The sequence below is a fragment of the Calonectris borealis genome, chromosome 16, assembly GCF_964195595.1.
Source record: "Calonectris borealis chromosome 16, bCalBor7.hap1.2, whole genome shotgun sequence".
Taxonomy (NCBI): Eukaryota; Metazoa; Chordata; class Aves; order Procellariiformes; family Procellariidae; genus Calonectris; species Calonectris borealis.
In genome coordinates, this window is record NC_134327.1 from 18,035,998 (window position 1) to 18,057,883 (window position 21,886).

Below are 21,886 nucleotides of genomic sequence, written 5' to 3' on the forward strand. Positions count from 1 at the left end.
GGTGTGGGGGCGGCCCCGCCCCGCCCCGGACGAGGCTGCCGGCCGCGCGGGCGTGGGGGCGGCCCCGCCCCGCCCCGGACGAGGCTGCCGGCCGCGCGGGCGTGGGGGCGGCCCCACCCCGCCCCCTGACGAGGCTGGCGGGGGCGGTCGGGGCGGCCCAGTCCCCCGCGTGTGTTGCACCGTCGCGAGGCGGGCGGTGGGCGACCGCCTGCCTCGGTCCCGCGCGGGGCCGTCGCGCGTGCTCGGCCGCCTCCGCCCAGCGTAGGAGCGGCGGGACGCGGTGTGCCCGCGAGGCCGGCAGCCGTTTCCGCCGGGCCGGGCCGCGCTGCCGCCGGCGGGGAGCTGTGCTGCGCGGGGCGGAGGACGCAGGTCCGGGGAGCGCGGCGTCCGTGTCGGGGCGGACCCGCGGGTGCCGTGGGGCCGGGACCGCCCCGGTCCGGACCGAAGCCCGGGCGCGGGAGCCCGCCGCGCCGCGCTGCGCCGACCGGGAGCTGGACCAGGCAAGGTACCTGCGGCGGCCCCTCCCTCCCCTGCCGCTTGGCCGCAGGAAGGTCTCCATTAACGCCGGCCGAGCGAATTGGCGCGGTTTACGCTTCGCGGCTCGCGCGGTGCCTGCCGCTCTCCTCAGCGATGCCGAGAAAGCTGGCTGCTCCGCACGGCGCGGCGGGCGGGCGGCGGAGCGGCCTGCGGCGCGGCGGCACGGGCGGGCCACGCGGAGCTCCGGTCCCTGCTGTGAAACCGGTCCCGTGGCTTTGTCGGGACCCCGGGCGGGCACGGGAGCTCCCCGGGGCGCGGGGGCGGCGGGGAGCGCTCGCCCCGCGGGGCCCGGGGGCCCCCCGGGGGCCGGTGCTGCCAGCGCCGGCCCCTCCCGGGCGGAACGGCCGGGGCACGGCTGGGGCCCGCGAGTAGCGACAGCCTCGTCCTTGGCAGAAGTGTTTTTCCTTCCTTGAGGTTGTTTAACTCAGGCGCTCCTTTTGAAATAATTTCAGACAAAACTGGTGTGATTCCCAGGAATTTCCTTCCCGCTGGACATCCCGCGTGAGGGGTGCAGGGAATACGAGACCTCACCTGTAACAGCCGTGTTAGCCGGGACCCGTGGTCAGAGAACTTGCCACACGAGCTTTGAACTGCAGAGCTGTTCCCGAATCTCGGATTTCGGGCTTTAAAAATTACTCCCGGTGCGTATGGATTCCGGGAGAACTTAAGACCAATTTATGCAACACTGTCAGAACCGGGGATTCAGAAACGTCTCAGAAGTGAGCTGTTCTAGTCGTTTTAGTCTAGACATCTTTTGGCATTTTTTTCAACATGTCCGAATTCAGCAGTTTGCATAGTTTCTGTCAGTTCTAAATTAGCAAATATCTGAAGTAAATCTTGCCTCTTGCAGACTATGATTTGCAGTTTGTCAAATTATGTGGAAGTACTGTATTCCTTAAGGCCCAAAATGACATGTTATTATGCCTTTTACTGACTTCTGTCATCTCAATATGAAACTATGCTGGAATGCAGAAAGTTCAGCTTAAGTCGTGAATAAAAATTGACCACTTTCAGATTTTTTTAAAGAGAACCCATCTGCTCGTTTTGAGAGGCTCTTCTCATATTTATGAGGAGAGGATTATCCAAATGTGCTCTGTCCTGCTCCAGAAATGCAGATATCATTTGTATGTTGTTGCATGTTGTTGCGGAAAATGATGTTAATGGTAAGTATCCCAAACTACATGAAGGAATTTGCAGAACAAGGATGACATTAAAATGTTAGTAAAATTACTCATTTAAAAAGAATAAAAAAGAATGTCTTGCTCCTTTAAAATCTACCATTCTGAAGTAAAATTCCTTCTTTAGCGATCATACAATGATGCAGGAAATACTGTGTAGATAAGCAATAATATGTGCATTACACCCTTTAAGATAAGAAATGGGACAAAGTCTCCCTGCTAAAGAATCCGCTTTCCACTGCAGTGTTCTCAGCAAGAAGAGATAACATTAACACAATGGTGTATTAATTGAATGGCAAAGAAGCATATGGGAATGGTTTACTTTTCAGTTTAGATAACAGAAAGTGGGAACTGTTGAATTTTATCTTTTGGCCCTTCATTGACCAAAGTTGCCATCCTTAATTGTTGGAGCTTCTAAATACCTTTCAGTCTACCCTTTCATGTAAAGCTCCTCCTTAATGTAGTATACAGCACTCCCTCCTCAGCTTCCAAATTCTTATGAAAACCCACTTTGTCTGAGACGCCTACGCTTTTCACCATACACATACTTTGTGTGGTTGTCTCTGACGGTCACATTGCCTGTCAAAGAGTAGGTATTACAATTTGTGTTCTTGTAGGTCTGCCATTTTGTATAGGCACTTAGAAAAAAATCAATTAAAAGCAGCAATAAAAAGTGGAAATTACTCCCTAACTTTTTTCAAATTTTGATACAAAATCAGTTGATGAACTTTTGCTTTGCTATATACTACTTATCTCATTTTAGTCTGCAGTTACAGCCAATGTTTTAAACCAGAAAGAATAAGACAAGATGTACTTTAATTTTAAAAAGAGCCACTTTTAAAACAGGGAGTCGTCCTTTACCTGTACAGTTGCAGTGAAGATAAATTAAGCAGTCTCACATAGAAATTATGATCGCCTGTCTTCTGGGCGTGAGTTATTCTTTGAGCGTAACAATTTTGCAAATTATGCCTCTAGATTAAATGTGACCCTAATTTATTTAGAAGCTCAGACCAGAAGTTATTATTGTTTTTCTTGATAGTAAATGAAACCTTTTCAATCACGTCATATTTTCTTTCAAGAGAGAGAAATGATAAAAGCACGTAACTTGTGCCAGTAATCACGTAGACCTGCTTCTAGCCCCGACAGAGATTTCTTTCATAGTTTTGGGGAAGTCAGTTATGTCTTTTACACCTTATTTTCCTTAACTATATCAGGATTACTAGGTTTGCTGTGATTTTAGTATTCTCTGTATGTGTTACATACTTTTTTAAGATTGGTATTTCATGATCTGATATAAAGAAAAACTTAAGAGCTGACAGACAGGAAAGCTATTGCCATTTTAAAATATTCTCCCTTTGCATTGGATTTATAGTCCACTATTCTTACTATAAAAACAGTTTGCAGTTTCATTAGAGCTATGGGTTCACTCAATTTTCATCAACATGTGCAGATCTTTTCTCCTATGGGGGAGATATTTTTGCTTTGCCATCTGCCGATTTATACATGCTTATGTGATACAGGATTCTCTGCCCAAGTTTTAAGAGTTTCTTGGAACTCCAGTCATGCGACAATGGACTGGAAAGCAAACACTTCCTCTCTTGAGAATTCCAGGAAAAAGGAGGAAAAGAAGAAGGATTTTTTTTTTTTTATGCTGGAGCAGTTTGCTCTTTTTTTTTCTGAGCAGCAGCAAAGGCACTTGTGTCCTTTCCAAAAATGTATTACTGTGCCTAGTCACGTTTTGTCTGTTTCCAAAATGTGAAAAGCTCAGCTCTTGAGTAGTAGTTTTCTTGAGCATTTATGAGAAATTTGTCTTTCCAGTATGTCCTTTATTACTAGATGAGCAGTAACCGCCTCAGAGAAGGTCACAAAAGAGTTTCCATTCTAATCTTCTATTTTCACTAACAATGTTCTTATCCCTTAACCTCTAAGATTGAAGTTTTCCCTGTTTAGTCTTTAGTAGCTTGTTTTAAAGAGTGGTCAATCATGCATGTGAGAATGGAAGAAATAAGAAATACAGCATCGTTAAAGGTGACTTTTCTGACAAGTGGAGAAACCTGGATTATGAGGCAATTGCCTTGGAGCTGAATCTGACATACTGAAGTAAAGATTGATTATAAGTGAAGTGCTAGCACTTCTAAGTATATTGGAAAAAATTAAGATTCTATTGCTACATTTCACAATAGTTTGATTTATGTAGATATATTTATCAAAAAAAGGTGTGGTCATCTTTATTAAAAAAAAGTGATTTTTCTGTCCCTTACTCAACTGAGAAAGAGTCCAGCTGTTACCTAACTTGTGTTTATTCTATTTGAATATTTGACAACAAATATTCAGCAGCTGTGCTTGAGAATCTTCCCAGTTTTAGAGAGGAGTTATTTCAGGGGGTATGGCTTTGGTAGCATGCCGTTGAGGCTGCACATCCTTGCATGTATACAGTGCCCACATGCATATTTCCAAAAGGTCATTAAATTTTTCCTAAGCTAATCACTTAACAAGTTTACACCACAGCAGAGTTGCTGATCCCTTGCCAATTCCTTTTGTCTTGTGTGCTGGTGAAACTCAAATCTGTCAGAAGCGTCAAAGGTTGTTCTACTACTGTAGTTGGAGCAGAGGGTATTGAACGACCATCAACAAATACATTTCAATGATCTCTTCTACTTCAGAATCTGACAAAACTTGCAGAAAGCCCAACACCACTCTTCTGCTAAAGGAGATCTTCTGAGAAGTTCTCTCCTCTTTACTCAGTCACACAGAGAGAATCATGAGGTTTTGAAATCAAAAATAACGTGCCACCTGGGAACTTTGCAGATGTAAGCAGAGGACTGTAGCACGCAGGTAGTAAGAACACTGCGTCCAGAGTGGGAGATTAGAAAATACCAAGAGCATGAGAGGAAGGGACAAAAGCGTTGTGTATTAACACACAATGTGCTGCTGAACAAGTTTTATCCCTCTTTATACTGAATGCAAAGTCGTCGTTATTCCGTATTAGTTAGCATGACTTTACCTACAAATTTACCAAAATTTTAAATGCATCACATACATTTCTAGTGATATGAAAGCTGGTATCCATATCTAATCCAGAGTATAATCTTCCACTAAGTGTCTATGTTGCATCAGCAAAAGAATCTTGGGGAAATAAATTTTCTGAAAGTCTTAAATTATTTCATCTGTTTTCAGTTCACTTACGTAGCTTCCTATGTTTATAGAATTCTAATATGTAAAAGCTGCAGAATTTTCCTTCTCCAAAGTTGTGCTGGTAGTATCATGATTAGGCATGTGTTTCACAACTTCTAATTATTTACTGTTTTAATGAATCTGCATCCTGTTGAAGCAAGGCTCAGAGGTCTTTGCTAAAATCTTTTTCAAGAGGATGATATTCTTATTATCTAGGGTACTGGTGATAGGACTTGGGGAAAACGTTTTAGTCAATAGATCAGACACTTAATTCTTAAATTCTTTCAGTTATCTGAGTAGAATCATAGGGCTTTGGTGACATGTTGATTGTCAATGATTTTGGTCTAGTGCTTACCCTTTTAATATCTCACATACTAGCAGCTTTGCTTTTCTAGTAGCTGAAAAGAGTAGGTCCACTGCCAATGTCAGTCTAGTATCCTCTAATTAAACTTTGCAGAAAAGTCTTCTAGCTCATTTGTATTATCCTTATTCTTCTACACTTCTCATTGTTCCATGAGCTAACTTTAGGGGGATCAGGCACTGCAGGGGATCTGAATCATAAGATCTAACGGAGTGGTAGGAAGAACTACACCCTTACCTTAACTGGGACACTGATGTAAACTTATAGTAATGTTTTCTGTTGGCAGAATTTCAGCTTGTCCTGCTGAACCTGGCCAGTGCCAATGATGGCAAAACTCCCAAGAGCTGCACTGCATGCCCTGTGGATCCTTTTCTTTTCATATACAACAAATGAAGGTACATTTGTCAGTGTTTTAAATTATAATACTAAACTTGTTATCGACAGCATTTTCCCATGACTAGTAGGCAACACTATTACCGTTAATTAATTAATACAAAATGTGTAACTTCGAATGTCATAAATATCCGTATACTAGAGTAAATTCTTAGATTTTTTTCCTTTTTATTGACCTTTTCCATATGGGCAAGAAAAAATAGGAATTTGCAGGAAGGAGAAGCTGAGGTTTGGAAAGTCATCTCCCTGCTTCCCCATTATCTAATCTCTATTGGACACCTTGCTGCAAACAAGGTGCTCAGCAATAACCCAGGGACATCTCTGTAGAAATCCCGTAAGAGTAGAAAGCACTAGTCTCTTATTTGCTTATTTTCCTAACTGCCACTGTTTGCTGTGCGGGACCTTGAGGGGAGCTATGCTCATGAAGTGGAGCCTGTAGATCTACTGTGTCAGTTTGTGTTCTCCAAAATGTGCCGGGTTACTAAGTTGGAAAATTTAGTTGACTGGATTTGAACAAATTTTGCAGGCATTTGCTGTGAGACATTACATGCTCTGACTTGTGCCTGTACAGGGGCAGATGACTGACGTGATGTCCTATGTGTTCTTCACTACACCATTCTTTTGGTCTGGCAGGACGTGCGGTTGCATTAAGTCTTAATGCTGCTTGTTAGCTAATGGTTATTTTCTGAAGTTCAACTGGCAGGGGCTGAATATGAAAATGTTTTTTTCCTTGTATGTTTTATGATTATAAAGACAAGTTAGATACATAAAATCATGTTTTCCAGCAATGCATTTTTATTCTCTGGAAAATGAATCTTGCATTTTGCTTTCTGTAGTTTTAGTTCCACGGTACACAGTTTTTTAGTTTTTTTGTTTTCTTTTTTTTTTTAAAGAAAACCAAAATAGTTAAAAGAAAATTAAAAATAGCCTGTCTCTAAAAAAGAAGGTTTATTAGCTACCTTCCTATGTACTATGAAATAGTACAATTTGAATTAATGAGAAGGATCAAGGTTTGCAAGAGCGCATTGGCTGAGTCGTCTGATCTAGGTAATCCCACATTTTCTGTAAATGATCTTTACCAAGGTTTAATTTTACAGAAATTTTTTTTCCCCCTAGTTAACTATATGTTTTAAGTTTCTTCAGCGTGGTATTCTAGTTGAGGATTAAAAAAGAAATCCAGTATTTCAGTTCCCTTTTTTAACTACACAAACTGCAAACAAACTCAGTACTGTATGTGGTTTCAAAAGGAAATTCTCAAATATCTGAGGTTTAAAAAAAATATGGTGTACCAGAGATAGAAAAGGGAGAAGGTCACAGGAAAAGAATACAGAAGAAAATTTAGAGTTCTGGAAAGACATGAGGATACTGAAAGGCAAGATAAAGTAAAGCTGCTAATCGTCATAGCTTAACACAGCAGGAAGAGCTTCATTTAATTGAAGTATTCTTGAAAGTGTAAGATCATTAACACATTGAAAAATAATGACGTTCATCTTTAAAGGGCTTAAAATGTTAATACTTCTTTTAAAAGTGCATCTTAAAGTGGAAAAAAAAAGAAACTAACAATAAAAATACAAATGGCAACCAAATATAAACAACAGCAACAGGATAAATAAATAATGGTTCCTTTAAAATAAATGAGCAATGTGACTGTTACAGTATTGCAGAAGTTTAATCTTTAACTTGCTGCTCTTGTGATGATTCTTGGGTTTTTTTGAAGAATCGTGGACCATGCAGAACAAAAGGGAACTAAATATGGTGCTGCCATCCAGAAAGGATATGAGTGTGATAGTTCTTATCTATGAGATAAATATCTAGTCTTAGAAACTAAAACAAAACAAAACATTTTCTAAATATTTGAACACTAATGAAGCCATGAGCTGCAGTCACCTGCAGACAGGTTTATAACCAGTCAATATACCAGACAATTTAGGTGATGATTTTTATAGAATTTTTCAATGGTTCCTTGACATTGCTGTACATCCTCATTTGCGTAGGTGAGCCTCACTGAGGTTATTGAGCTTACTCAAGTGATCCAGGACTGCTTGGTAGTCAAGTGTTGTGGGAAGCCTTTTAGAAAGGCAAGTGAAAGTGATGTGTGGATTTTAATGAGGGTTAAAGACCATACGTTGACAGTACTAAACAACTAAGTGTTTCTTTGAGTCAGGTTTTTATTGAAGTACCAGAGGGTCTGGTGGTAGAGCCCGTTGTATGTAATGTATCATGTCCGGTAAAAGGCATCTGATCATCATATTTATTACATTTGCAGATGCTGTACTGTATCAGAGTATGCAGAAGTTATACCAGAATAAGTAACACAAGTGGACTACAGAAAAGTAGAAATGTAGGAAGGATAAAATGAAATTGGGTATTTTTGACAACAAAAGTTTTTGCTTGGGAGGAATAATCTGAAACTTAGGTACCATTGGAAAGAATAAGCCTGTGAAGCAGCAGTGGCTGAAGGACAAGGACCTTACAGGATGTGAATTGCTGGCAACTTAATCTTGAATTTGCAATGTAAATGACAAGAATGGAGAGTTAGTAATGTGCTGGGCCATGTAAACAAAATTATTTACATACTATAGAGAAATGAAATCATGTCTTTATATGGCCCTTGTATAATTGCCGCAGGAAACCTTCTAGCAGAATCCCGTAGGAAACTATCAGAAAAATATCAATTAATAGCATTCTAAAAACCAGCCAAAGCTATTCTAAATTTTTATGGGGAATTGAGATGTAGCGCAGGAGAGAAGGATTTAGATCTGTACAACTTGTGCAAGAAAAGGGAGATACTGTTAATATTTACCAATAATGGAGAAGTCAAACATCAAAGGTAGCAAAGAATTCTCTGCTTCATTTAGAAATGATCACATTCCAGTACCACGTTTGGCACACTGTTAGTCCTAATAACAGCATGACCTTATTGTCACATGTGGAGTGCATTGAAATGACAGAAAATGAGGCTGGAAGGGATACTGAGGATTGTGTATTCCATTTCCCTTTCCAGTTCTAACAAAGATATTTTGACCAATGTCTTCTATTTTTTTCTTAAATACTGCCAGTGAAAGAGATTGTAAACACAAACATTGTGAGTGCAGAGACTTTGGGCTTTTCTGTACCCTCTCAATGCCCGGAACAATGTGACTAAATCTCACCAGGTCTGCAAACACTATCATAACAATGAAAAGTAGAAGACAGAACAGGAAATACTGAGTGAAATTAAGAAAAGGTGTATACTAGAAGAAAGCCTGTGACAGGAAGATCTTCTAGGCAATGGGGAACTGCTCTGGGGAGGCAGAGGGCATGCATTTGGGAAGCTTAGAGCCATTATAGATAAAGCACGAGTACATGCCTGTAGGCAGTGATCTTGGTCTGACTCTGTTAATTATCTGCATTTTGGCTTTTGAATCTTTTGTTTTTAACACATAGGATGATGCTGTTTTATAACTAAATGTTGGTGTGTTTTAGATCAAGCTATCGGAATCAGATTTTCTGTGCTTGGAAGACTGTGTTGGATGAGTTGTGCCTTTCTATTTCAGTATTACTACTGCAGACCTTCTTCCTCTCCAAGACCGTAGACGTTGTCTCCAGAAAAGTGGAGACATTTGGTGACATGCATCCCTTTCCACTTACCCAGAACACGAAAAATAACAATGCTTTCACTTAATTTGTAGGGGATTGGTAGCTCTCTTTAGATGGAAAAGTTAATGTTTCTGCTTAGTCCAATTTATTCTTTTGATTCTCTTGCTTCTCATTGTGTGCTGCTTCTCCCTAGTTATGGCTGCAGGACATGTACAGGAATTTGCATGCTTCACCGACTATGACAAAGAGCTGGTTTGTCACTGGAAGGTGCCTGCACAAACGAATTGCTCCAAAGAATTCCTGCTCTACTACGGGAATGAATTTCTTTGTCTGCCGTAAGTGTTTAATAAGATGTTACATTATCTTTGTTGGAACTTCATAAATCCTATAGCTACTATCAGCTTTGATTCCCTCCCTCTACCATGGATGTCTGGGAAAAATGTAATCGAGATTATTCTTCTTGCCAGAAGGAAAATGGGTTGCTGCAATTAACAGCATGCTCTGTTCAGTGGTCTACCTTTCTGCAGACCTCCCTGCACTCTTAATACAGAGGAGTGATCAAGTCCTACTTGTAGGAGTGGTAGGACTCTCATAAGTTTACCCAACCTTCATTTCATGTGAAATTTTACCTCGTTCAGGAGAAATCTTACCTGATTTACCAGTCTGTAGCCTCTGTGAAAGGTACTCTCCCCTGGAGCCCAGGTAATTATCTCTGCGTACAGTCTAACTCCATGTTCAAGCACAGACTGTTGTCCCTGTTCTGCAGCAGGGCCAGTCGTCATGTCCTACAAAGGAAGATGCATCTGGGCTCTCCTGTTCATCTCCATATGATTTCTCCACACAGACATTCAAATAACCTCACTTTGTACACTGCAGTAAACTTGTTCCTATACTAGCAAGCTGTCAGTCCGCTCCTTCAGAGGTTGAAGTGTGACGAAGGGTGTTAATTTTTCATCTTGGGATCAATCCTTAGCCTTTCTGTCAAATTTTTCATTTGTGCGATACAGATATCCAAGGAGTGTTGAGGGAGGGTGGGTTGTTTGGGAGTCTGGGGGAGCTCAGTTTTGGTTTGGATTTGTTTGGGCTAAATGTTTCTAGGAACTGAGCTCGTTTGTCTCACATTTGATTAGCTCTACACATTGGGAAGCTTGATTTCACCTTTTCAAGAAATAGTGTGCCACACTGTCTAAACATCACATAATTTTCTGCCTGTTTTTCAGAAATCGTGTGTGTGTCCCTGAGAATGGAAAAGACAGTTTAAGGTGCACTTGCACAATATGTCCGGATTATTTTGTATCAGGCCTCACGTATATTTTAGCTCTGCAGTTCAATGGGACTGATATGTGGAATTACAGTGTTACACCAGCCCTGGTTGGTAAGAAACTGTTTACTTTGTCACCAGGACATCTGGTTTCAGGCTTTGCAATCCTAGCTAACTCCTCATTCATGTCACTGGAACAATTTTTCCTTATCAGAGGTGAAAAGTGCCATGCTGGCTTAAATGCAAAATCCATTTGGCTTAGAAACCTGATTCTGGAATAGATTCTTGAGGAAAGAGTATAAGTAATGGGGCAAGCAGAGAGTGATTCTTCCTCTAGCGGTACCCTCTCAGCTGCCAGCCAGCAGCAGTTTGGGGTCTTAGATGTGTCTTTAGTGCATTTTACTTGTGGCTGTAGAATTCAAGGATGAAGAGGAATGTACTCCTTCCACTTTCTAGAAAGATATTAGGCTATCCCTTCTGAAATTTCTTCCATTCCTGTCTCATACTCTAATTTTTGATACTAGTTGAATCATCCCCCTGAACAGAGATTTTTACAGTAATTGCTGTTGGATTATAACAACCAGTGATAAAAAGTTAATGACTCTGCTCTTTCACAGTATAGAGCGTAGATATAGTTTATATCTCTGTAGGTACCTAGTTTGTTTAGAACAGTGTGCTTGTTCATAACACTTGTCACCTCAAAGACTCAGATTAGGCAGGCATTCAGCTGCATCGATGAGCTGGTTCTTTTCAGAATACTTGATTGTTGCTGCTGTTTATCAGCAGAATAAGCAGGAACCTGCATCAGTTTCTGAGAGACAGGTAGCCAGGACAAGCCTGGCTGCGAAGCTGTCAGAAGCTCTGTGCCTACCGCACGGCACAGCTATTGTGAGGGTGCAGGTTGTTCCCATTTTTCCAGGCTGAAAGCTGCACCCGGTGCAGGTTTGAACTTGCAGTTTGTTCAGCCAGCTTGTTAATGAATACCTTGCAGTTGCTGTGTTTTGGCCTCTATAACCTTGTGCTACAGCATAGTGAAAGGGCTAAATGCATTGACTGCGATGAGATTCTGGTCTCTGGTGAATGTTTGTCTCTCTGCTTCTCTCCATCAGTGCTTTCCCATTGCCATGTTCTCCTTAATTGTATTTTTTAACACACAGTTAAGCCAAGGGCCCCCAAAAATCTTGCCATTGAGAAAGTTGAAAATGGTAATTTCAATCTGAGCTGGGAGGAGAGCTACTCTCCTCCATCCATGCTCTCTGGACAGCCAGTCATCTATGAAGTGAAATACTGGAGGAAGCAGCACCCGACAGAGGTAAGAGATAGCCAGTCTCTTCATTTTCTGTCTCTCTGGAGCTTTCAGGTTTAAAAAGTCCTCTGAAAAGTCTTGAAACCATTTCATGAATAATGGTGTAAGGGCCAGCAAGGGCAAGTCCCACAAAGTTCCTGATCACATACTTGCCACAGGTCACATTGCCCCAAGGTGGTTCAGCTGGGCTTTAAAGGATTGGAACTCTTCTGACTGCCACCCCAAAATGGTCTGCTGCTCACAGTAGACAGGGCAGAGATTGAAAATACAGTGCTTCTGTTCACTGACCTTCATTTGCTCCTTAGACATCAGGAAGCTGGAGGCTGTTCGTGACTCTGTGGCGCACTTGAGGCATTTCAGACGCCCTCCTGAACAATCCAGCACTTTAGGACTGGGCTTCTTCTGGTAGGGGAAGAACATGCATGGTGGCATGTCACAAATATCACCTGCTCATGACAACAAAATGCAGTATCACACACAGCAGATTAGGTATACAGTCATTCATTTGCTCATTTGTGAAAGGTCGCTGAAACACATAACACTATTGTTAAGTATTTAATTGCTGTCACTAACCCTTCACCTCATAAAGAAATCAAAGTGAACTTTCTCACTTTCTTTCCAGGTTTCTGTAAAAGCAATTAACTACCAGGCAAAAAGCTTTGAAATTACTGCAAGCTCATTGAGGAAAGGCTATGATTACATTGCAAGTGTAAGATGTAACTATATAGACTACCCAGCCTACTGGAGTGAATGGAGTGAAGAAGTTGAATTTCACTATGGTAAGTATTGTAACGAATAGCAGCTTGATAAAAGTATAGTAGAGTTTTATAAACCATGTCATATATACCCCGCTGCTCTCCTCTGAGGAGAGTTATAGAATCATCATCTTCCTCCTTTTGAATGTATTGTGGATACATCTGTAAAGGCTTCCAAAGAGCCTAAATATAAAAAGGCAACTGCTGGGGAGACTAAGGAAGAGAAGACCAAGGGAAGTTGAATTGTTTAGCCTTGTGAAAAAAAGGCTGAAAGGGGATGTGTTTATAAATATTTCGTGAAGTAGACACCAGGGAAGGAGAAGAGATATTTAAACTAAAGAACAACATTGACGGAAGAGCAAGTGGGTATAAATGAACAAGAGGTATTTAGGCTGCAAATTAAGCAATACTTTAACCATCAGGGGGCTGAGGGCTTACAAAAATCTCTGAAGAGCAACAGAGAGGACAAGAAGCACAGCTGCACTACAATGGAGATGATAATGCCATTTTAGGGACTGTGTGACAGGTTTGTCCCTGAGAGATGACAAATGGTCTCACAGTACATGTTGGCTCTCCCAGCTCATAACACTCACAGTAACTGACTGCAGTACCTGCATTGACCTATCAGACATGCCACACACCATTGCCACTGGTAGCTCTGTATGTTCTGTTGTTTATCTGCTGGAGGCTTTTATTTTACATCCTCTAAAGGAGCAATTTTTTTAAGGTGCAAAAGAAGAGCAATGAATTTGGTATTGCCAGTACTTGTATTTATATGCACATACACATGTAAATGTATATGTTTATTTAACAGATTACCAAGTAACAGCTGAAGACATTCTGCAGACGGCTGTTCCCGTATCCTGCATACTGATCATGGCAGTATCTGTCATTTGTTACTTCTGTTTTATGAAGTATGTATCATACTGTTCACAGGTTTTATAGAGCAGCAGTTTGCACAGATACCAGTATTGCTATTGATTAGCTGGATGTCCAGTAGTACAGGAATCTAATGTTTTGTTTTTCCTCAGCACCTTTATCTTGCTCTCTATGAGTAAATGTTTTGTAAACACGAATCAGTTGCACTCTGTCATTTTCTGAATAGGTAACTGAATATTCTCTATTAATCTTACTAGAATGGGCTTGTTATAGCGTCCAACACAGGCTGCAGTTATGGGGTCTGTCAGTTTTGGACCCCAGTCTTTGCTGGAGTTCCAGTAATGATGGTTAAATATGTGTATTTCTTTTAAAATGTTTGTAGTGGTAATGTGAAAGTGGGATCCTATCTGTTTCGCATATCGTTTCAAACATGATTAGAAGAACATGTGACTGTGGTTGTGCAGAGCACTCACGCACCAAACATATAAACAACTTTGCACTAGTTTAATGAAAAGCAGCACTTGGAGATGCACAGAACAAGCACTTCCTGTTGCTGCAATGCAGATGGCTAAGAGGGAGAGAACAGAAGAGGGAAATGTATGCTGATGAAGCCAAAATGCAGTCAAAGCAAACAATTTTAATTTTTCCCTTGCAGAGTGAAGAAAGAATGGTGGGATCAAATCCCAAATCCAGCAAAGAGCCATTTGGTCGTAAAAAATGTCAAGGTAATTTAAAGGCTTTGCAAAAAATACTTTTTCCTGATCACCAGAAGTAGAATATGTAGTAAGTGCTATTGTCTGGCTAGTGCAGGGGATACTAAATACAATTCACATGCGTCCTAAATCTCATTTGTATCTTTATTAGTTTTCAGTTTTGTGCTACATTGATGAAATTAAGTTCCCTTTCCATGACTTAAAGCAGAGTCATATGGAAAACCAAATGTAAGTAAGATAAAGGAAAAAAACCCTCTGCTTTACAGCATGAAATAGTTTCCTATTACATAAACATTAACTGTCCTTTCCTTTTGACTTCCGAAAACAGAAGTTGCAAGAACTGCCTGGCTCAAAGTTTGTCAAGCCAAAACTTCAAGGGAAAAGATAACATCAGAAATGTTGCGAAATCTTGCAGTTGCCACAGCAAGTCTGGAGAGTGGTTTCCAAAAGGCAGCAGTGCAGTGTTAACCCCTGAGACAATTCTGGTTGAAGAGTCTATAGAAATCTGTGAATGTTTAACAGACATTGAGGCTGAGAGCCAGGAAGGGACTAGTGACCAGATCACCATGTTTGAGCCTTGTGAGAGCAGTGTCAGTGCTTTCAGAGAGCACACTGAACACAATGATGCACTAGCTAGTATGTTTATTGAGCTCCTGGCAGATGAAAACAACATGCAAGACAATAAAGACCCAGACATCATCACAGGTGAGAATAAAACCTTTGAGAAACTTGAGTCAGGAAATCCATCACAGCAAAATCCGAAAGAAAGCGCAGCCCAGAGTCAGCAGCCATGTGATATTTCTCATACAGTCTCCCTTTTCACCAAAGCCTCTCAAGATGACTACAATTGTAGTACAGCCAGCAAGAAGTCAGAACAATCAGAAGAATCATTTGAATCTGGCTATCAGAGCTCCAGCATAAATTCTGCTTCTCTGGATGCAAGAGATCTTCAACGTATGGTTCATCAAAGCCTTTTTCCATGCAGTTCTGAAAGTCAGCATGACTCGTGTATCCTGATCCAGGAATCTCCAAATAAACCATCCTTTGGGACCAAAAAAGACAAAATAAGCAACCCTGCACACCAGAGTTTTGATACCCTTGTGTCTCCATCCATGGGGCTGTGTAGCTCTGCATATAAGAGCTTTGACACCCTTATCTCTCCATCCATGGAGTCCTGTGGTTCTGCCTACAAGAGCTGTGACACCCTCATGTCTCCATCCGTGGAGCCCTGTGGTTCTGCCTACAAGAGCTGTGACACCCTTATGTCTCCGTCTGTGGAGCCCTGTGGTTCTGCATACAAGAGCTTTGATATTCTTGTGTCTGCGTTCAAGGAACCAAGTAGCTCTGTCTGTAAGAGCTTTGATACCCTTATGTCTCAGCCTATGGCTAACAGTAGCCTGATTCTCTGTTTTGGAGATGTGTGCTCCTCACCACCTTTGACAGAGTTTTCAGAGACACCAGAACCTAGCTGCAGAGATCAAATTTATCGACCCCCTAGCAGTCAGACATGTTACACCAACTATGGATCTCCCTGCACTGAGCTTGATTTTCAAAACACTTGTTCAGAACGTACTGATTTTCCATCTTTCTCCACACGTGCAAATGACAGTGCTTCAGCTTTCCTACCAGAGGAAGAAATACATAAGCAAATAACATATCAAAATGTTCAAAAGAAAGCCAATATTATTTCTTGCCCCATTGGACCTCGACCGTCTGGTTATCAACCTTTTGATAATGCAGTTAAATGTAATGGTACGTACTGTGACAATGACAGTGACGTTATCTCTAAGTCACTGTATGAACCCTTCATTCGTCTTTTGTACAACAATCTGAGAGAAACACCTCCAGATGCCATAATCTGTGAACCTGACCGGAGGACAGATGACCATGTATGTTTGATTGTCCAGGGTTTTGACTGCAGCATTGTCCCAGGTGAGAATGTCACACACACCAGTGATGGCAGCCTTTGGATCATCAACTCTAATGAGCTGTCTAGTGATAGCAAAGATGAAAATACCAGCAGAGACAAACAGCTGTTGCATTTGTTAGAGCTGAACTGTCAAGATTTTAACAGCAGAGAAAAAACTATAACGGGGACGAAACCTAACAGCTTTAACTATACTGGTAGAGGAATGCAAGAGAGCAGCAGTAACAGACTAAATACTGACTTTCACTGCCACACACACAACCACCTGAGGAAATTTGGAAATACAGAGGAAAATAAAGAGGTGATAAAGCATGCGGTAGGCAGGAGGTGTGGCTCAGCAGCTACCTTACCAGAAGAATCACTGGACAGCATTGGGCTAAACTTAGAGAGAAAAACTGCAGAGCCCCTGGAGCTCCTGGTCTTAGACAAGTTGTCACCTTCTCTTTTTGTGGATGATTCCCGTCCTTCTGGTTCTCACACCATTCATAGTGGGGGTTCCAGACTGGCACCTTCAGTTAAAAAAAGACCGGTGGAACTATTGAGGGAAAACAACAGGAAGAATGAGAAAAAAATGAAACTTGTACAAGCCCTTGCACAGGAGGACAACTGCTACATGAAGGTAGCCTAGCCACTCTTGCCAAGACTGAACCAAACCAGTCTTTGGAAATAAACTATATGGCAAACTGAAATGTTGCTTGTTCTTCCAATCTTGCCTGAAGTGAGGGTTGCTACAGTTCAGACATGAATTCAGTGGGTTGTAACACTCATGCCTGCTGCAGGGCTGGCAACCGGTGTGTGATGCAGGCCCCCGGGAAACAGTAGGGGTTAGCACCCAACAATTGCAGCTACAGCTTTTTCAGGGGGCGAAGCCAGAGCTAAAGTTTCTCTGGCCGTGATTATTCTCTAAAAGTGAGCAGCAGCTGCATAAAGTAGGAGTTCTTAGTACAGCTCCTGTGGTTATTGCCCTGGCTCTGTATGTTGCTTGGGAAGCACACAAAGTTGATGTGGAAGGTGCTGACCCACCTGGAAGTGGGACATAGGTGCAGGTCAAAGGGGAAGTGACTGACTTGCACTGACAGCATCACACAACTTCCAAAATTTATTTATTGGAGGCGGGGGGGAGGAGGGAGGTCCTGTGTGCCTAGTCCCAGCATGAGGTATATGTTTCTGTACTTGCTCAATCAAGACCTGAAATAAAGATTGCTGTCATTTGGGCTTAAGCAATGTTATTATCGGTGATTAGTTTCTTATTCTGTAGAAGCAAGCAGAGTTATTTCTACAGCTGTAAATGGAATCAAACATTTCTAAGCAGTGTTTTCCCAGAAAGTTTACCCAGTTTCTGGTCATACTCCCTAAATTGATGGAGCATTTTTTTGGCTTCTTGTTCTTGTCCAGTCAGAATGAGAATTATGCCTGCAGCTTTAAGGCAGCATATACTTCTTTTTGGATAATTGTTCCAAAAGTTTTACTCACCACTCTGAACTTTTTTAGGGCATTGTCATGTATTTTGGTATGGTAAATTCCACCCTAATATGCTGGCAGTGGCCCAAAATAGTTAAGAACTGTTATGTGTATTAAAATACATATGTGTATTCTCATTATTTAGAAAACCCTATTTGCATTGCCATTCATAAGGAAGGAAACTAATGCTAAGCACAGAAACTGGTTTAATGTGTTCTGTAAGTAAGATTTTTGTACTGCAAATCTCTCTTCAAAGTTCAGGTTGGGCAAGTAGCAGAGGTATCCATGCATCAGTTTTGCAGGGGTAAAAAAGGGTATGTAAGCCCTAGAAGGAGACTCGCAGTGAAGTGTCTGTATTTAGATATGACAGTTAATATTTGTATAGGCACTGGTTTGTAGCTCACTTTCACTAAGGTGGTGGTTAGTGAAAGATCTTGCTGCTTGTAGCTAAGGTGCTGATGAACATGTTATTTATTTGTTTTTACTGAAAATACCAGGTTGAATTTTATTTTCACTCAGGTTTAATTCTATCGAAATACTCTTTCTTTGCATGAGGGCAGTCACTGCTGTTAACATCAGCACAAATTCTGTGAAGTGGGAGGGCTGTGAGGCAGACAGATGAAGAGGCTTTCCAGGACCATCAACAAAACCCGCACTGAAATGGTGGAACAGGAAGATGCATAGAGGCCATGGTCTGCCTCCTGAGCAAGCCGGCTCACTTCCCTAAATCCAAGCAAATCAAGTTTAAGCAAAAACCCACAGCTAGTTGTTGCAGCTACCTGGAATGGGTTACTCACTGTTTACTGTAGTAGCACGGGGCTGTTAAGGGAGGGGCAGTGGTGTTTTCTTCCCCTTCTGCTCCTGCACTCTCCCTTGTCCTCTTTGTGAAATCCTCCTGGAAGGCTTGCACTGGGCTGGAGCAGCCAGGAGAAGTCTGCTCAGGCCAGGGTTGAAAAGCTGTTTGCTGCAGCACTTCTCTGCTGAGCCCCACGTTCTGTCTGCCTTTCCCTGGGTTGATTTTTCTTCTGCATAGTTATGCCCTCCTGTCTGCTCATTTCTGTTGGATGGCTTTCTGTGCATGGGTATTCTTCCCCTTCTCTCCCTTCAGTATTTCTTTGGTGAAATCAAACTAACTCTTCGAGAAGGGGGAGCCCCATTCCTATGCCTTTGCATAACCCAGAACTGGTGATAAACACCGGGGCTGGCCGGGCAGCTGGCCAGCTCAACCCGTGTCCTGTGATAGGCACAGTGCATGACTGTAGTGGGAGCTAAGTTCATGTTCCATCCTCCACTGCCTCTGCTTCTGCCATCCGGAGCTATTGCAGGGCTATAAAATGCAGGTAGGTTTCAAGTGACAGGTTTCTGGCCTAAGATGATGATCTGCCCAGAGTGTGTGGGAGTTCTGACTTCGGGCTGCCTCCCAGGACTGCCAGCGAGGTCTACTGGCCTGAGCCACACCTCCCGGGGACCAGCCTATGCTTGCAAAGGCAGCTTACCCTCACGAGAGAGGAACTTCATTCCTGAAGGGTGGGACCGCCCAAGCATGTCTTTTTTAGCTAGTGGAGGGCTCCTACCAGGATAGAGAATTACTGATCATAGTAAGTGTATTTTCAGTGTTTTTCAGGTTTTTTTGTAAGACTGCAGTGCAAGTGGAGGCTTGTGCCAAGTTTTAGCCTAGTTATAATGCCATTTATTACTCGCTCACAATCACTCCACCTCCACGTCATTCTCACCTGGCTGCCTACCAAGTGTTAGCAACCTGACTCACCATGAGTGAAATGAGTTCCTGAGAAAAGCAGGTGTATTCCCAGTTCAAGAGAAACTGGTTCTGATACACTGCTTTTCCTTTGCAGAGAATGCCACAGCCCTGCCTTTTTGTCTTTCTCTTCTTTCTGAACAGTGCTAGCTCCTTGGAAATATGCACCTGTACAGAAGAGCTGTTGGTAAATTTCTGTCAATCACAAGGTTTGCCATTGCCTGTGGAAAACTAAAAATAACCACAAGACGAGGGTGAGACTAGTATGGAGGAGGAGCTTGAGGATGTGGGGTCAAGTTCTTGGGTGTACGGACAAGTTAATTTAGGGTGAGGGAGGGATCAGCTTTTTAAAAAACTTGTCTCTGTATCTTGCATTGTTCAGGCAGGGCGCAAGGATGTCCAAGCGCTTATCCATCATGAGCTACAAACTTTGTTGAAGAAAACAAGTTCTTTTAGGTGTTGCATTCTAGCAGTGACATGGCCAAAGGAACAAAGGGTAAGAAAACCAAATGAGGGGGTTGTGACTTCCAAAACCCTGCTCCCTAATGTTTACCTCTGACTGTGGAATTATGTGACAAAACTCCTTAGTGAATAGAGACTGGGAGGACAGTTTGCTTTCTCCTAGCCCTGTTTTTTCCATAGAAAACTCATTAGGGAGCATGATTTGTGCAGCTTGCAACTCTGACAGAGGTGCTTCCAAAGAGTGTGATTTTGCATACAGTTGCTTTCACAAAGAATAGGTGTTTTTGACTAAGGGGAACTGTGCCCGTGCAATGCAGAGACACACACACAGATCATTTGCCCCCCCCTCTGCAGATTGCTGAGTACAAGGTCTGCCCCGGGCTCCCACATGGTGATGTATCATGATTACACATTACTGGAATTTTAATTTTTTTCACCATGCTGCTATGCCTGAGGCAGGCATGTCATGCCGTCAACTTTTCATCAGATGTTGCAGCCACGGCACACAGCCCTCAAGGTCCCCTCTGACTAAACTGCGGTGATGAGGTCAGAAGTCAAGCAACAGCTCAGCATGAACTTTCTGACAATCAGAGCAATGAGACCAATGAACCGGTCTGGTTTTTAGCTGCAGGACTATTGTCTCTCAAGGCAGATTGCTCCAAAGCAAAGGAAAAAAAACAGCTGAGTGAGGAAGAGGGCACTTTCCAGGTACCTCACTAACACACTTAATCAAAGGTAAAGTTTACTAAATTGCCATACCTTGGTGTGTTTTCCCAGAGTACCTAATAACAGCCATCAGCAGCACCGCTAAGTCCTGACTATTCTTATTCCTTTGACAAGCTGAGAAAGCAACGTTGAGAGGAACTTTACATAGCTGCTGTACGCCGGCTAAAGGTGCTTTGCTCTGTCCCTTGTACTGTCGTGCTTCCATCCTGTTCCTTCTGTGGCTTTCTACAACACGGAAATTTCCACACAGCCACCTTCTACCCCTCCATCAAGACCGCAAGATAAAAGAGAAGAAAAACTGGCTGCAGCCCTAGGTGAACAGAGTAGGGAACTGACTGCTGTGGCACATTTAGCTGCATAGGGTGGGAGGAGCAGCTGTTTTATTCTTTTTTTGTTCTCAGCGAGAATAATTTCTGTAAATCTCTGACTATCTGTGCAGGAGACCGAAAATTCTGTATTCTGAATGCAGAGAGGGAATTTTAATGGCAAGAGTTGGTATAGTACCAGCCTGTGACCCACAGCCTGTCTTTGATAGAAGGATGACTGCACTAGACCCAGGAGCTCTTGTTCCAGTTCAGTGATGGATCAGCCGCTTCCATGGTCCTGTCTGTGCTCTATTGTATAAGAGCAGGGTATTCACAGTGGTGTGGTGTTTGTCCTCTGCTTGAAGGTTACCGAGTCGGTGACTAACATATCAGTGGGACTTTCCTACTTGCTGCTGTTTCCCCAGCTCTTAGACATGGGGGAATTTGCCATAAGCTGAAGAGCTTGAGGTTGGCTGCTTCTCCCCAGCTCAGCCACTGCTGGTTTCACTTGAGCCACCCACACAGCAACAAGAATTCTAACAGGGTGAGAAAGCACTGGACTGCGTTCTGGGGTAGAATTTCCACATCTGGCTCAGGGCTGTAACCAGTCCCCAGTTCTTGTCTTGATGGTCTAGAGAGTTGCTGTGAGAACCAGGTCTGCACTGGCCGTGGTTGGCCCTGAAGTCAGCGCTCTTGGCCCTTGGTGAGCAGCCAGCAGAGGTCTTGAGGAGCTGGCGCTGGCAGGCTCATCCTGTGCTGCATTCACTAACCAGTGCATGTGTCTGACAGGCTCTGGGCTTGAAGGTTATGCAGGGCAGTTCATTGCTGGGTGGTCTGCTCTCCCACTGCCTAGCTGAGGGGCTCCAGAAGCACACAGTATGCTCCTCCACAACATGAGGGAGGCAACAGAGCCATCAAGTGCCTTGTTTCCTCCACAGGGGCAGGAATTGGGATGTTTAGCATAGTTCAGCATGTGCTACCTATTCCATGGCCTCATTCTGAGCTGTGCTGAGCCCCTGCAACACACACTGTCGTCCAGAAGCATCAGCGATTTTTCCCACTTCTGGTCAGGCCACCTTTGCTGTTCTTATGACTTGTCTTAAAAACCTCCAG

The 21,886-nt window shown here is 42.8% G+C and overlaps 1 protein-coding gene across 4 annotated transcripts; it reads left to right on the forward strand.

The window, feature by feature from the left end:
- Positions 1–274: 274 nt before the first annotated feature.
- On the forward strand, positions 275–16,752 carry IL4R (interleukin 4 receptor). 4 transcript variants are annotated; one of them, XM_075165644.1, is made up of 11 exons: positions 276–505; positions 990–1,178; positions 5,537–5,645; positions 9,416–9,557; positions 10,443–10,597; positions 11,641–11,795; positions 12,412–12,568; positions 13,359–13,458; positions 14,079–14,148; positions 14,288–14,364; positions 14,465–16,752. In XM_075165644.1, the coding sequence occupies exons 3-11, from the start codon at positions 5,573–5,575 to the stop codon at positions 16,689–16,691; spliced, it is 3,156 nt and encodes a 1,051-aa protein (XP_075021745.1). In that variant the 5' UTR covers positions 276–505; positions 990–1,178; positions 5,537–5,572; the 3' UTR covers positions 16,692–16,752. The 4 variants fall into 4 exon arrangements, with proteins under 4 accessions (XP_075021747.1, XP_075021745.1, XP_075021746.1 ...); XM_075165645.1 differs by having other exon boundaries at positions 276–500; XM_075165646.1 differs by lacking the exon at positions 990–1,178 and having other exon boundaries at positions 275–505.
- The last annotated feature ends 5,134 nt before the right edge of the window (positions 16,753–21,886 follow it).